The sequence below is a fragment of the Camelus dromedarius genome, chromosome 10 (assembly GCF_036321535.1).
Source record: "Camelus dromedarius isolate mCamDro1 chromosome 10, mCamDro1.pat, whole genome shotgun sequence".
NCBI lineage: Eukaryota > Metazoa > Chordata > Mammalia > Artiodactyla > Camelidae > Camelus > Camelus dromedarius.
Window position 1 is genome coordinate 35,526,316 of NC_087445.1, and position 16,282 is coordinate 35,542,597.

Consider the following 16,282-nt stretch of genomic DNA (forward strand, 5'->3'; position numbering starts at 1 on the left):
TCTCTCTCGTGTGACAACACAGAGATAATGTACTTCCTCTGCAGAGTTGTCAGGTGCCCAGGTTCTATCTTGTTTTTCTGTGGTCCTCAATGTATGGCTTCCAAGTAAGATCAAGGACGTGGGGAGGATGTAGATCAGGCAGTAGAGCACATGCTTAGCATGTATAAGGTCCTGGGTTCAATCCCCAGCACCTCCGTTAAAGAACAGCTGCTCCCCTTCCTGTTAACAGTGTGACCTGGGAGTGGAACACATCATTTTCTCTCCCAACTCAGTGGTCAGAAATTAAACACATGAGTGCACCTGGCTGCACAAGAACTAAGCAAACTACCCAGTTCAACTTTCTATTACTGGTTAACAGGGGTTTTCAACATTGGCACTATTGACGTTTGGAGCTGGATAGCTCTTGGTTGTGGGGGACAGTCTTGTGCATCATATGAGCAGCATCCTGGCCTCTATCCGATAGATGTCAGTAGCCCTTCCCAGTTGCGACAACCAAACGCTGCTCCAGACGCTGCTGCCTGTCTCCTTGTGGACAAAATCAACCCTCATTGAGAACAACTATTAAACAAGAAGGGTGAATAGATACTGGGAACAACTAGCAACATCTGCTGTAGGCATCGTGGTGTTCTCCCCAAAACAGTGCTTGGCACCAGTGTGATAGTTTACCTTTAAAACTGACACCCTTTGAGCGGGGGTGTATAGCTCCATGGGAGAGCGTGCGTGCTTAGTATGCAAGAGGTCCTGGTTTCAATCTCCAGTACTTCCGCTGAACATAAATACAAAACAGAAACAGGCTCATAGACATAGAATACAAACTTGTGGTTGCCAAGGGGGAAGGGGGTGGGAAGGGACAGACTGGGATTTCAAAATTTGTAGATACTGACAGGCATATGCAGAATAGATAAACAAGATTATACTGTATAGCACAGGGAAATACATACAAGATCTTGTGGTAGCTCACAGCGAAAAAAAATGTGGCAATGAATATATGTATGTTCATGTATAACTGAAAAATTGTGCCCTACACTGGAATTTAACATAACATTGTAAAATGACTGTAACTCAATAAAAAAGTTAATAAATAAACAAACTTAATTACTCCCTCTACAAAATTGACACCCCTTTACCAGGAAATACAATACTGAGACAACGTGAAGTCAGGTTTTTATTGATTCTAGAAGGATGAAAAATCAATCCTTTCTTACTTTTATTTATTGACTCCAAATTTGTATTTGTATCAAATAAAAACTATTGTTATTTGAATAGACAAACAGATGAAACTTGCTTCCCTAGTGTGTAGGGTAACATTAAGGATATTAGGCTGCGCCACGTTTGTGCTGAATGTCTCAGTCTGCACTGTAATACTTCTAAAAGCCTAGTATAGCAGTATTCATAATGCTGCTCTATCCTAAATCAAAAATTTCATCTGCATTTGATGGCATATCTCTCTTTTAAGGGCATTTAAGTGTGCATGATTTACCACTGCCAAATATCTTAAGAGTATATAGTATTTTTCTGTTATTAGAAGTGTTTCCTTAATATGCTTCGCCATTTCAATGAGAGTATGTGCTTCACTGCCAATCATATAAATAAGGTGAGGATAATTTAAAAGAAAGGATAAAACACCTTTTCTCTGTTCTGCCTTTTCTATCACACTGGGAGAATCAGATCTTCGTTCAAGCAAGTAGATACGCTGGGATCTTTTTGAAAAGGCTGGTTAGTAATAAGGGAAAATTAAATAGAAAGTAACTCTGTCTTGGGCTTCTTCCAGGTTTGTTTAGTGCCTGGTAGATCAGAATGACCTTGTTATGAGGCAGTTTCACCCCGTAGAAGGTTTATGCAGGTACAGAGGAGGACATCATTATGTCTAATATTGGTCATAATGGTACTCCAGTATTCTTACTTTTGAAAGATGTCAATGGCTGCAGAAATTGTGTCAGAAAAGTAGTCGCCAGCCCTAAAAATAACAGAATATCCCAAAAGTATGAAACCACTCGTCCTGGGAGAAGGGAGTAATCGTGTCTAGCTGCTGTGTGAGCAAAAGGCTGTGTGAAGAGACTGGTGGTAACACTGAGCCTGGAAGAATAGGTGGAAAGGCAGAGGGGCAGGGAGACAACATTGAGGGTGTGAAGAGCTTCATGTGCAGAGACCAGGAATCACATGGCCAGTCTCAGTGGGATAATTTGGCCGAGGCTGTGGGTTTGGGTAAACGCAATAGGATCTGTGGTGTGGCCAAGACAGCAAACTGCCCGCCCAGAATTTGGTCCCTCTCCCATAGCAAAACTGGAAGTGGAAAGCAGCCCACCCTCCAAGCAAAGCCTGCTCTCCTTGCGTCTTGATGAGGCCATGTGATTTGTCCTAGCTAATGGACTATGAGTGGGTCTTTATCTAGAGGATCTGATCTGGACAGTAGATGGATGTCACACTCGAATTAGGTAGTCTGAAGAGAGTTTAAGAAAGGCATTGTTTGCAAAGATGCAGGAGTGCTCTAAGGAAACTACAAGGGGTAGTATAGTGTTACGAGGCCAAACCCTACCCTGTTCTCTCTCTTAGGCCTGAGAGATAAGGGAATGGTACAGTTTCTAGGACCCCAAATAGGAGTTACCCAGAGAGGCGCACAAGAAAGCAAAGGAGCTGTAACCTTCTGAGAGACACGTCGGTCTGGATCAAACCCGCAGTCAGGGAAGGAGGGGAGCGGACAACCTAATCCCTCTCTGCCCTCTCGTACAGTCTTCTCTGGAGGCGTTCCATTGGCCAGATCCAGCTGGAAGCCAGAAGGTTGGAAGTGCTTTGATGTAGTTGTTCAGGGAATGTCCCATGATGCGGAGTAGGTGAAGGGCTGAGTAGAGACCTGGGGTAAATAAATAATTGGCTTTGTGACTTCTGGCAAAGGTGGTAAGAAGTGGGAAGTAGGTGTTCTTTCATCATTCCTGCTCCTCCTGTCAGCCAGCTGGATTTGGAGGCCTTTGAGACCCTGGGGGATGTCAGAGCCACAAGTATACAGGATTCCACCTAACAGGAAAGCAGAACGCCAGGCGGGAATGCCCACAGACTGTTCCTGATTAAGAGATGGACTTGTGTTGAATTAAGACATCAGATTTCAGGGTTGTGTTTTTCACGGAAGTTAGCATTTGATTTTATTTATTATTGCAATTAGCATTAGCAGGAATTTGATTGTAGAGAACCTTGATGGCCAAGCAAGGAATTGAGATTCTCTTCTACAGAAGGTGAAAAACCAGTGAAAGTTTTTATGCTGGGAGATGGTATTTAAAAAAAAAAAAAAAAAAAAAGCTTGAGAATGAGGACTGTGACAGTCACGTGACAGGTGGAAGGGACCACAGTGAGCAAGCAGTTGATGATGCTGCTAAACCCCACGCGACCAGCAGAACCTGTGAATTGGTCAAGGACAGTGCAAGCTGGAAGGGGACAGACATTTTAATCACATTCCAAGGTCGGGTACCAGTCCACCGTGTAGGTGATGGGGAAAGAGGTGGTCTAAGACCAGTTCTGTGATCACCCTGGTCTATGAAAGAGCTTGGCTGGCCCGTGTGAAGTGTGGAGACTAGAAAAGGCATTTTGGAAAGAGTTGTTGATATGTCATGGGTTCCCCCACAAGGGGGAGAGATTAGGAGAGGGTTTGCCCATCACGCTAAGCCTAAGGAAGGGGGCTTCAGTGAGACCACTGTGAGTGTGAGATAATCCTTGCAGCCTGGGGGATGCAAGGGATTACCATATTTTCTGGGAAATTGAAAGAACAAGAGAATTGTTGGTCAGCTGCTCTGATAGTGGCAAAGCAAAGAGTTCTTCAGGAGCATAGGGAGATAGTTTGTTGACTCCCAGAGTTTTGGGATAAATGATATGGGACCAGTTGAGGGCACTGAGCTAGAGATAAAGCTGATGTTTGGCCATCAGGGAGCCTGTCCAAGTAAGGACTTAGAGGAACAATGTGGAACTACCAGTCAGAGGAGATGTATTCTTCCCTTAAAGGTGAGAATACCAATTGGAGGGGTGACTCCCGATCCTGTGAAAGTAGCCCACCGCAGAAAGAAATGCACACAGACAGCCAGCAAGCTTTTTGAGTGCCTGGGGCATTTTACCACGGTAACCCTCTCCTCAAGTAAGACCTTTCTTGCCCTCTCCAGTCAGAAAAGAGAAAGAAGCCCCCCAACCCTTCCCACTGCTGGTGGCCAGCTTGTGCCAAGGCAGAAGGGGGAAGGAGACACGGTTATTGACAATATAGTTAAGGTTTTTATTATTAAATGGACTAGAAATACCAAGTACATGAGATCATTTTTACTGATCTCTGACCAGATAGAAGCAGAGGACTTTAGTCTCGAAGTCACCAGAAGAGTCATAGACCTGCCCTAAATTTCATCCTAGGGCAGCAGAAGATCTAGCCTCAGAATAAGTTTAGAGGGACAGTGGGTGATGAAAATGAAGTTGACTGTGATTACACTTTATAAGAGTATAACGGTCACATGGGTTTCTGTCATGGAGGCCTTGACCTAAAAGAAAATGAGATTTAAAAAAAAAAACAAATCCTAAACATGCCTTTGTCATCCTTCAAAATGTATTTATAAACATAGCAAAAGTACTTTCGTAGAAGGACATTTTCATTCCTGCATGTCACATAAAATTTAGAAAATCTGAGAAATACAAGGCTTGAAGGTAAAGATCACCCAGTATTCCCACAACCCAGAGACAATCATACAGTTTGATGTATTTCCTTCCTGTCTTGTTTTCCCCTGTGGATGTGTATAAAACATTGGTGAGTTTTTCTTTTTCAAATTTCACTCTATTATGTGTATTTTGTAGCCTGTTTTTTTTAACATAATGTATTTTAAGTTATAAAACATTTTAAAAATAATGTTTAAGTGAAGGCATAAGTTGACTAATCAAATAATTTTGTCAAATATTCTAGATCGAGACTTGGACTGTGAATCAATGATAGTAATGAGAAAAGAACAGAGAATTTAACACATGGCTTTAGATATTCTATCAAGTTGTGACATTCATATTATCAAATGAAAGAGCCACTTTTTGAGACTGTTGTCATTTATACGCTGAAAAACTCAAACTCAGTTTTTTAGCCCAAACCTCTGTAACCTCTGTTCTGAGCTCCAGATTTGGATCTTGACATCTCTGTTTGGATGTCTCATTGGCATCTCAAGTGAAACTCTTATTCTTCTCCCCAAAATTTGTTCTTCTTTCAGTCTCCCCAACTCAGTGAAGCAACCTCATTCCTCTCAATTGCTCAATTAAAAAACCAGGAGGCATTTCAGTACTTTTCTCTCCCTCGTTTCTAGCTCATAGCAAGTTCTGTTTATCTCCCTTCAAAATGTATCTCAGGTTCAACTCTCTTGTCCATCTTGTTCATCACCCTGCTCTCAGCCACCCACGTCTCAATATGAATCATGACAACTGCTTTCTAATCACTTTTCCTCATGAATTCTCTCCAGTCTGTTCTCCACACAGCAGCCAGAGTAAACTTTCTCAAACTAGAATGTCCCTTAGTGAAACATATCAAAGCCTTAGCATGACCTGTGAGACCCAGACCTAGATTCATCCCGTCTTTGCAGCCTCCAGTTCCAATGCCCTTCCTGATGCCCACCACAATTCACCCACAGTGGTTTGCTTTCAGGTCCCTGAACTGCTGCTTCTCTATACCTGGAAATTGATTCCCCTGACCTTGTAATGTGACTCAATTCCTTGAGAGCAAGGACTCTGGCCAGGTCACATCTGTATCCCCAGTTTGTAGAAGAGTGAGTGGCAGGTGGTGGGCACACAACCAGCCTCCATGATATGACCTGCCAACTGGTCCAAGCTCACCTTCCAAGTTTCAGCCCGCCTGTCATTCCCAGGTAGACCCCTCCTGACTCCACCTTTCTCAAGTGGAGCTCCACCCTTTTGACCTCAGTCATGTCAGCCTGTTGTTGATACCACTGACTACAGTTGTCAGTGTTTAATTGTATCTTTGTTTAATCTCTTTCACCCACTAGGCTAGAAACTCCCATGAGAACAAGAACCATTTTCATTCTTTCCCCTACATCTAGCATGTTGCCTAGCTCACAGAAAATCCTCAGGTCTTTGTTAAATGAACAGCATGTGACTGAGTGGAGTTCTGAGGGGAGCTCTTCTCTTTGCCTGGGCAAGGCTGTGAAAAATGCTGGAGTCAATCCTGAAGTAGAGTGTGGTGTGCAGAGTCATGGGGCCACCAAAGATTTCCATGTCCTAATTCCTGGAACCTGTGAATATATTATTATATATAGCAAAAGGGGCTTTGTGGGAAAAAAGGGGGGGGGGGCTTTGTGAGTGTGATTAAATTAAAGATCTTGAGATGGGAAGAGGATCTTGGATTATCCAAGTGGTCCCAGTGTAATCACAAAGGTCCCTATAAGAGGGAGGCTGGAGAGTCAGAGTCAGAGAAAGGAGATGTGATGACAAAAGCAGAAATGAGAGACAGAGGGAGGGATTGAGATTAAGAGAAACTTGAAGATGCTTCTGGCTTTGAAGATAGAGAAGGGGGGCACATGTCAAGGAATGTGGTTGACTGCTAGAAGCTTTGAAAAGGCAAAGAAATGGATTCTCCCCTAGAGCCTCCAGAAAAAAACACAGCCCTGCCAACACCTTGATTTTAGGATTTCTGACCTCCAGAACTGTAAGATGATAATGTTTGTTTTGTTTGAAGATGCAGAGTTTGTGGTCATTTGTTACAGCAGCAATAGAAAACTAATACAAGGAGGGACTGGAGAAATGGTTTGCAGAACCTGCAGGTGAAAGGTGTTCTCACCTCCTTTCAGAAGGCATTAGGCTTGCTTACCCACGAACTCTCCCATGTCCGTAGTCCTACAGCCAGTTCCATGCAATCTAGCCCTTTATTTTTCCTTAATTCTCTCATTGGGACAAATAAGAAATCTATGCTTTCTTTCTTGAGTACAGATTCAGAGGCAGGAAGGAGAACCTGGAACTGGACTTGAGCTGCAGAAATAAGGGAGAGGGGTGGGAACTCCCTGACTGGACAAGGATTGTCTCCTCTTGGTCTTAAGAGGTGGTACTGAACCATTTTTTTAAATGGTCCAGTTTAAGGTGGTCGTCAGTGAACATCTCTGAAATAGAATTAGACTTTCTACGTTTGTGGTTTTGGAAAAGTGGATCTTCTGAGCAAAAGAGAAAAGATGGGACCCCTTCCTTGGGAAAAATGAACACAGCAGAAAATTCACATGTAGTTGTTAGGGGTTCATGGACCTGTAAGGTCACCTTGCTCAAAGGACAGTGTGTGTGTGTTTAGAATCTTTTTTAATGTTGAGATGCAGGAGTTAGTGGGAGCTAGGAAGGGGCTAATATAGGAGGGCTTCCATGTCAAGCTAAGGTATTTGGGCTTAATCCTGCAGTGAATGTGGTACAGACCCATTAAACAAGGTGGTAACCCAATTAGATCTGTACTTTAAAAAAAATCACTCTGGCAACATATATCTTGGCTATAATCCTATCATTTAGGTCATCAGATCACCTTAGGGGGGAAAATGTTATTGACTTCAAATGTTTTAATACTGCATTTTAAAGCCAGTGATATCAGATTATATATTAAGCGATCTAATTTCATAGACAATGTGCTGTAGAAAGCAGTTTCCTGTAACCAATGTAAGATCATTAAAATCTTGCTGTTGTCAGGGTCATTGCTCCCATAATAGCGGATTTATGTAGACACTGAATCTTATTGATAGTATCCTCATTATTATCTCATGGTTCCAGTACTTCTTGGCTTCTGTCAGATCCATCTCCAGCAGAGAAAATTCAGGCAGGTTTAACAGTGGGCCCTGGTAGAGTGCTGAACTGGCGCCTTCTGGACCAGAGCATCACTCCTGGCTCTACCGCACACTAGCTAAGGGATTTAGATCAAGTTAGTCTCCCAGAGCCACAGTTTCTTTATAAAATGGGCATTAAAAGCCCTGCCTACCTACAGAGCAGTTGTGATGATCCAACGCAGTCATTAAAAGGTAGTATTTTACTACTCAGCCTTAAAAAAGAATGAAATAATGCCATTTGCAGCAACATGGATAGACCTGGAAATCATCATATTAAGTGAAGTAAGAAAGAGAAAGGAAAAATAACACATGATATCACTTATGTGTGGAATCTTAAAAAAAAAAAAAAAAGGACACAGATGAACTTATTTACAAAATAGAGATAGATGACAGACTTACAGACATAGAAAACAAACTTACGGTTACCAGGAGGGAGAGGTGGGTAGTGGAGGGATTACTGGGAGTTCAGGATTTGCAGATAGTAACTACTATATATAAAGTAAATAAACAAGGTCCTACTGTAGAGCACAGGGAACTATATTCAATACTTTGTAATGGCCTATAATGAAAAAGAATATATATGTATAAATAAGTACGATGCTGTCCACCAGAAACTAACACATTTTAAATTGACTACACTTCAGTTAAAAAGGTAGTATTTTGAAAAACCATAACATATTATACAAATGTAAACTGACAGTTTTCCTCTTAGTATTACCGTCACCCCTGAACAAATTTAAGTTAGTAAAGAGGAGCTACGAAAGTAAATGTTGTGGTTTGCTTTTGTGATGTTGTACAGTTCCTTCTCCAAGTATCAAATGCTTTAGAGGTTTTCCTAGCATCCAGACAATATACTGCCTCCACTTAGCCCTTGAAAAGTCCTGAATTAAAAATAGACTCTGGCTGTATTCTGAAACCTAAACCTATATGTTTTAAAGCAAAGGTCCCCCTTGGAGTTCAGAGGGGAAATGATTGCATCTCAGCACATTTAGAGAATATGCAAAGCCATGCCAAGAAAATCAGAGGAACCAAGGGTGTGTCTGCAAAGCTGCCAGTTCATTACAGACTCACTGGTCTGTTGGTAAGCATCCCCAAGGAAGAAGGAGAGGGCCGGTGGCTCAGAGTTTGCAGGGAAAGAACTGCTGGTTCTAGAAGAACAGACACGAGCACTACACACAGCAGGTTCTTTGTTATCATGATTTACTGGTCTGCTAATCAGACTCTCCAGGTGGCATTTCAAAGTGTTTTCGCAATTTTAAAGCACGTCGTGTTCGAGAGTGACAGTGTCAGAAAATACTAGTTTCTCCCATCTTGGCCACCGTGCCTAATGTCCAATGGGAAAAAGTCAAGTGATGGGGACTTCACTGCTAGTGACTTGAGAAACCACGTGCCACAGTGAATACCATCAGATATTTCCATGAAGCAGACAAGATGCTTTTTAATTATACCCAAATGCATCAGTGCTAAAGCATTTAGCTTTACAGAGATGGGGAGGAGGAAACCTTGAGGTGACAGCCCTCCCGTAGCAGCAGAATATCTCCTTTTGTTGATTTCTCCCCATGTTATTAGTAGTGACATTAACAATAGTGTTCATACTGGTTTACCAACTGGTTTACAAGTTTTTCGTAGGCTTACCCATGGTTGGGTATGATCAGAAGCAAATAAAATATTTTATCCCTATCTCATCAAAAGGGCTAACTCCCTCAGAGCTGCTTCCTTTGCTGAGGTCAAACAGCCAGGCTTAAAAGAGTGTTTCCGACTCTGATTCTTTGAAAAAAAAAAAAAAAGAGAGAGAGAGAGAGAGACCAGGAAGCAGCATGGGCTTTGCAGCCAGCCTCTACCACACGCTAACAATGTGCGTGGGCCAAGTCACTTAACCTTGCTTAGCCTCAAATCCCCACCTGTAAAATGGGTGTGACTATCGCTACTTTTGCAGTGTGCTTAAAAGAGCTTAATGAGGTCAAAGACTCTGACATTAGAGGCAGCTCTGTGCTTGTTCATAACTTGGACTCTGGAGTCAGACTCCCCAGCTGTGAACCCCAGTTCCACCTCTTCACTAGCTGTGTGACCTAGTGTAAGCAATTAAACCTTCCTGAGTCAGTAAAGTGGGGATGATAATAGTATCTACCTCATAGGGTCGTTGCAAGGATAAAAGAGTTAATATAACCAAATGCACTTAGAATAGTGCTTGCCTTTTAGTAAACACTCTGAGTATGTGCTATGATTATGATAGATGTGATTGTAAGTATTGTTATCCATATATCAAGTACCTGGCATGAATAGTTGATTAAAAAAATTAACTATTATGAGTTCTATTATTTTTCTCTTTAGAGCACTTGAATATTAAGGAGCCTAAAAAGAAAATAATAGTATTATACATCTGTTTTTTTGGTTTAACTAAACAGATGTCAGTAGAGTGCTTTCCAAAGTCTTATTGCTTCAGGAGCTCAAAATTGAATCTTATACAATAGGAGAAAGATTTCTTTTCAGTGCTCCTTAGAGCAAGAGCGGTTTCTTGAGCCTCAATGCATACTTTCTGAATCAGAAATTCTGGAGATGCAACCCCTAAGTCGCTTTTGTTTTTGTTTTTCCATACCCATTGACTTTTTTTAAGGCCTGGTTTTTAGAGTAGTTGTAGGTTAACAGAAGAGTTGAGAGGAAGGTACAGAGAGTTCCCATACACCCTCTGTGCCCACATATGCACTGCCTCCCCCGTTATCAGCATCTTCCACCAGAATGGTTCATTTGTTACAGCTGATTAAACCTATGTGCACACATCACTATAACCCGAATTCCATAGTTTACATTCCAGTTCACACTTGGTGTTGTACATTCTGTGGGTTTAGACAAATGCATATTTATGTGTATCCATCATAATAGTATCATACAGCATATTTACCCTGCCCTGAAAATACTCTGTGCACCACCTCCCTTCCCTCTGCCCGTGGCAACCACTGATCTTACTGTCTCTGAAGTTTTGCTTTCAGTCTGTTTTAGCAAGTGTCCTAGTGATTTTTATACTTTCTAAAGTTTGAAAACATCAGATATAGACTCCTGCAACTTTGACCACCTTCTATTGCTGGGGTGAGGGGAGGGAGGGGTCAACAAAGAATTGGGTACTCTGTCTGTCTGACAGGTATTCCAGCAGATGACTAAATTAAGCAGACATACAGGTAGTTCTGGAAAGCAGAGTCAAGGGTGGGGTGCGAGGGATAAAAAGCACTTTGAGAGCATGTGAGTCTGTTGATAGGTCTGGAACAGAACGTTTCAGGGTGTTGGGTTCTCTGGAAAGTACTGATATCACATCTTGTCCTGTACTGCTCAGAGTGATGGATAGAAGAAGAGAAACCTTTTGAATTTTTATGTGAGGTTAAAATGAGAAAAATTCATTTCAGCCTTCTGAAGTCAAAGCTATTGGTACAAAAGGTCGCTGGTGCCAGTGAGTGGCATTGCAGAGCTCAGAGCTGGAGTATTAAAATAGCAACATTTTGTTTCTTAAATACAAGTTGTGCTGTATGGGCTTGACTCTCGGCCCTTTGCCATCTTGCTGCTCTGGGATCATAAGTAAAAAGGCATGTGAAAAAAAGAAAAACATCCAGACATATCTCTACCTCTGTAGGACTAAGGTAGATACTTGTCCTCGCACTGAGGGTAATCTAATAGTCTCAGTGAGGTAAGCAAAACGATTAAGTGATGACCCCATGGGAAAGTGATTGTTCCTGGTTGTATAGTGGAGATGACTGAGCAGTACTGAGTGATCGTGGCCATTTCAAGTGGAGTCAGCCCTGTACAAGATGTGATTTGTTTGGGGTTCAGCCGTGGATTGACAGGATTACGGAGACTTAGGAGAGGAAACCAGTCTCAGGGGTGGAGTGGTTTGGTTGAAAGATATTAGTTTGATGCTGTATGTACTATGTTTGTGATGATAAAACAGCATCCAAATAAATTTAAAAGGTCTGAGAGTCATATGGAGAGAGCCAGTACTGGAAGCCGTTAAGAATGGATTGAGGGGGAGGGCATAGCTCAGTGGTAGAGTGTGTGCTTAGCATGCACAAGGTCCTGGGTTCAATCCCCAGGACTTCCAATGAAAAATAAATAAACCCAATTACCTCCTCCCCCCAGAAAAAGAATGGATTGATTATCTGCATAATTAAGGAAATCTGAGGCTCCAGGATGAAACTTTTAGGGACATTGCAATAAAAGCAAATAAAGTATGAGAAGTTAGTGAAGAAAAGAAAGGAGAGAGACCATCAGAAACTCTACAAGTGGTCCCAGGACCATGTTCTCGCCTAGAAATCAAGAGGATACATTTTTTTCAAAGAGAAATGTTTTTTGATGTTAAAAACTTGAAGAAATTAAAAAAGAATAAAACATGGGAAGGTGGAGATGGGTCTTGGATTTGCTAAGTGAAAATGTTGACTCAAAAAGAAAATATTTTTCCTATAAAACAGATGATAATACATTCATTTAAGCCATGGTTTCTCAGCCTCAGCACTGTTGATATTTTGGGCTCGATAATTCTTCATTATGAGAAGCTGTCTTGTGCACTGTAGAATGCTGAGCAGTATCCCTAGCCTTAACGCACTAGATGCCAGTAGTAACACCACCACCACCACTTACAATAGTCAAAAAAATGTCTTCAGACAGTGTCAAATGTCCCTGGTTGAGAACCACTGATTTAAGTATTTATTTAGCTCTCACAATGCACATCGTACTTCATTAGATCCTGCAAGGAGTCAAAATATACCACATTTTTCACCATTAAGGAGAATGCATTCTAATTGTCCTAAACTGAGTTATTCTGCTGTTTCTCCTATTACTTTGGTTTAAATTATTTATATACACGTATACACATATGTATGTACATGCACACACATGCATGTTATTTCCCCAAGTTAACATTATGTTAATTATGGAATAATGTTAGAAAAGCAGTATATTGGAAATATTGGTGTTCCAGTGCTGCGTGTTTTATTACAGTGTAGGAAAACTTGATTATGGCTCTATGACAAGACTGGTCAGCAATTTTCAAATTAAATGTTGTATATTCTAGAGCTCAAATTATGTTTTTCTCTCTCATTTCTTATAAAGACAAAAATACTCTTCTGGATCCATAGGTGTGTTCTGATTTTTCAAAGTACCAATTATCTCTTGGTAGAAAGTATAATGCTCTGTGTTAAAAGTGTTCTACTGAGTTCCTAAGTTCTTAATAGGAATTTAGGATTTGGGACTGTAATTTGACTTTAGAAACATTTCTAGGAAAGATTACCATCAAAATGATTTCATGGCAAGAAGGATCTTTAGTGTTTGAAATGGGCTCTCCATCAAAAGAAGCAACTACTCATCTTTCCAAAGCTGGCTTCCTTGTTGCTTAGGAACAAGAAAGGAAATCTGACCTCACTCTTTTGTTTCTACTGCTTGTGACATTGAACAAGGCCCCAGACTATTGAGGCTAACACTGAAATCCTTCTTTTCCCCACAGACTGCGTCATCTGCCATCAAAGGTGCTATTCAGCTGGGAATAGGATACACAGTGGGTAATCTCACTTCCAAGCCGGATCGAGATGTTCTCATGCAAGACTTTTATGTGGTGGAAAGTGTGTTCCTACCCAGGTAAGAACACCGTGATTTGTGATGATTTCCATGCTGAGGAACCTTCCTCTTCATGGCATCCCCGCATTGAAGGCTTCTCTACTGATACAAGACTTTTCCACCCACGTATGTGTGCGTCATGTACTGATGTCCATGTTGGACCTCTGGCAGACCCAAAAACAATCCACATGACTCTTACTTTCTGTTGCATCAGGTGGCTTGCATTTTTTATATAGAGATGGTAAATAGGGTTCATCCTGTGGGCCAGTTGTAATTAATTTTGATAATGACTGGAAAACCCTCTGGAGATTCAGTGGGAAGGAGTACAGACGTGGCGGAGTAATGACTGCATAGCTTTAGACAAAGAGAGCACCCAGGAAGCAGTGGCAGGTGCCAAGTTTTGCTAGCCCTGATTTACAAGATGGGCGGGGTGGGCTCACATTTGGGCCTTGTATCTGAGTACACTCATGCATCTCCTTTTTTAACTTTCCTCCAGAGAACTTATAAGAATCTCTCTATCTTGACACCATATTTGCAAAAACACCCAAGTAACCCATATGTGTCACCCCTGACTTTGTCATATTTGGGGGAAAAAAAATCAATTCAACAAATAAATCTGAGATGGATAGTGGTGATGGTTGCACAACAACGTGAGGATATGTAATGCCACAGAAGTGTACACTTAAAAATGGTTAAGGTGGTACAGGAATCACACCATAATAAAGGTGTTAAAATTTTTTTAATTAAAATATATATATAAAAGTGGTTAAGGTGATAAGCTTTTTATTATGTATATACTTTACCAAAATAAATAATAAAAAATTTAAAACTCTAATACTAGCTTAGTATAGGAAGAGAAATACTCGTTACTAAATTGGAAATGTCACTACTACTGATAGGATTTTTCAAAGAAACATAAAAATAAAGATTTGGAGGCTTGAGGGTAATTGTCTTTGGGGCTATGAGGATTGACTTAGACATATTTATATTTTAAAATAAATGTTTCCAAAATAAGCCAATTTTATCATCAGTTATTACTAGGCTTGAGTGAGAATGGCTGGGCCAACAGTTTTCTTCTCAGTGTTCTCATAGCCTTTTTTTTTTAAACTTTTTTTATGGAGTTATAGTCATTTTACAATGTCGTGTCAAATTCCAGTGTAGGGCACAATTTTTCAGTTATACATGAACATACATATATTCACGGTCACATTTTGTTTTTGCTGTGAGCTACCACAAGATCTTACATATATTTCCCTGTGCTATGCAGTATAATCTTGTTTATCTGTTCTGCACATGCCTGTCAGTATCTACAAATTTTGAAATCCCAGTCTGTCCCTTCCCACCCCCTGCCCCCTTGGCAACCACAAGTTTGTATTCTATGTCTGTGAGTCTGTTTCTGTTTTGTATTTATGGTTTTTTTTTTTTTTTTTTTAGATTCCACATATGAGCTATCTCATACGGTATTTTTCTGGCTTCACTTAGAAGTACATTCCCCAGGGACATCCATGTTGCTGCAAATGGCATTATGTTGTTTTTTATGGCTGAATAGTATTCCATTGTATAAATAAACCACATCTTTATCCAGTCATCTGTTGATGGACATTTAAGCTGTTTCCATGTCTTGGCTATTGTAAATAGTGCTGCTATGAACATTGGGGTGCAGGTGTCTTTTTGAAATAGTTGTTCCTTCTGGATATATGCCCAGGAGCGGGATTACTGGGTCATACAGTAAGTCTATTCCTAGTCTTTTGAGGAATCTCCAAATGATCAATAGGCACATGAAAAATGCTCAGTATCACTAATTATCAGAGAAATCAAATCAAAACTACGATGAGGTGTCACCTCACACCAGTCAGAATGGCCATCATTCAAAAGTCCACAAATGACAAATGCTGGAGAGGCTGTGGAGAAAGGGGAACCCTCCTACACTGCTGGTGGGAATGCAGTTTGGTGCAGCCACTGTGGAAAACAGTATGGAGATTCCTCATTGCCTAATTTTTTTTTAAATCTTCAGGAAAATGGTACTTAAACATTTATTTCTATGCCCAGGTGTCAAAACTGCCTAGAAATAAAACCTTTATGTAGTCACAGGAGAGCCTATAAATAAAAGAAAGTCAGCTATGAACCTGGACAGCCTCATTTTGCTTTAAACGCTCTTGAATGAAGAACAGAGTTGGTCTGTGGAAGTTTTGAAGTTTGCTTCTCAAGGTTTCCCTAGCAGCCACGAGAACTAATTTCCATGCAGAAAATGGACAGCCCCAAGGCCTAAGATATAATTCTGTTTGCTCATGTTACTGCTCTTCTTTCTATAGCCGGAAATTGTCTGTTGCATTTGTTTTTAACAGTTTATCATTCAAAAAAAGTATGTATTACCATTTTTTTCTCTTTAAAGTCAGGAGGTCATGAGTTAAATCTTCTGGTCTGTTCTGTTTGGTTCAAATTCCTGTAAATGTGTTTCCAGATAATTCTCATCCTCGTGGTATTTTAGGGCCTCTACCCAAACACTTCAACCTTATGTTTTCCTTCAACTACAAAGAGCAGGAGGAGTGGAGGCCTTTTGTGGAAGGGCGGCTGGCAGTGAGTTCAGGGGCTGGAGCAGTTACAGCTAAAGATGGATGTGCAGAGACAGGCAGGGTGCTCCATCCTTGCTGATCTCTTCTACTTGCAGTGTCCAGTCAACAGAGCCAACCATTGAAGGGCACTGGGGGAAAGCGTGGCCGGAGCATCTGGTCCCCAGACATGCAGCATCAGCATCATCTGGAACCTGCTAGAAATGCAGATTCTTGGGCTCCACCCCAGATCAACAAAGTCAGAAACTCTGGGGCTGAGACTCAGGAATCTGTTTAAACAATTCCTCCAGGTGATTCTAAGCACATAAGAGTTTG

At 41.1% G+C, this 16,282-nt stretch overlaps 1 protein-coding gene across 3 annotated transcripts in view; it reads left to right on the forward strand.

Annotated features, from left to right (window-relative positions):
• Window positions 1-16,282, forward strand: part of PIP5K1B (phosphatidylinositol-4-phosphate 5-kinase type 1 beta) — a 283,518-nt gene that overhangs the window by 141,338 nt on the left and 125,898 nt on the right. For all 3 annotated transcript variants that reach the window (XM_031449831.2, XM_064490259.1, XM_010999784.3), the window contains exon 4: window positions 13,288-13,418. In XM_031449831.2, coding sequence (XP_031305691.1) covers window positions 13,288-13,418 — 131 coding nt within the window. The remainder of the gene's footprint in view (window positions 1-13,287; window positions 13,419-16,282) is intronic.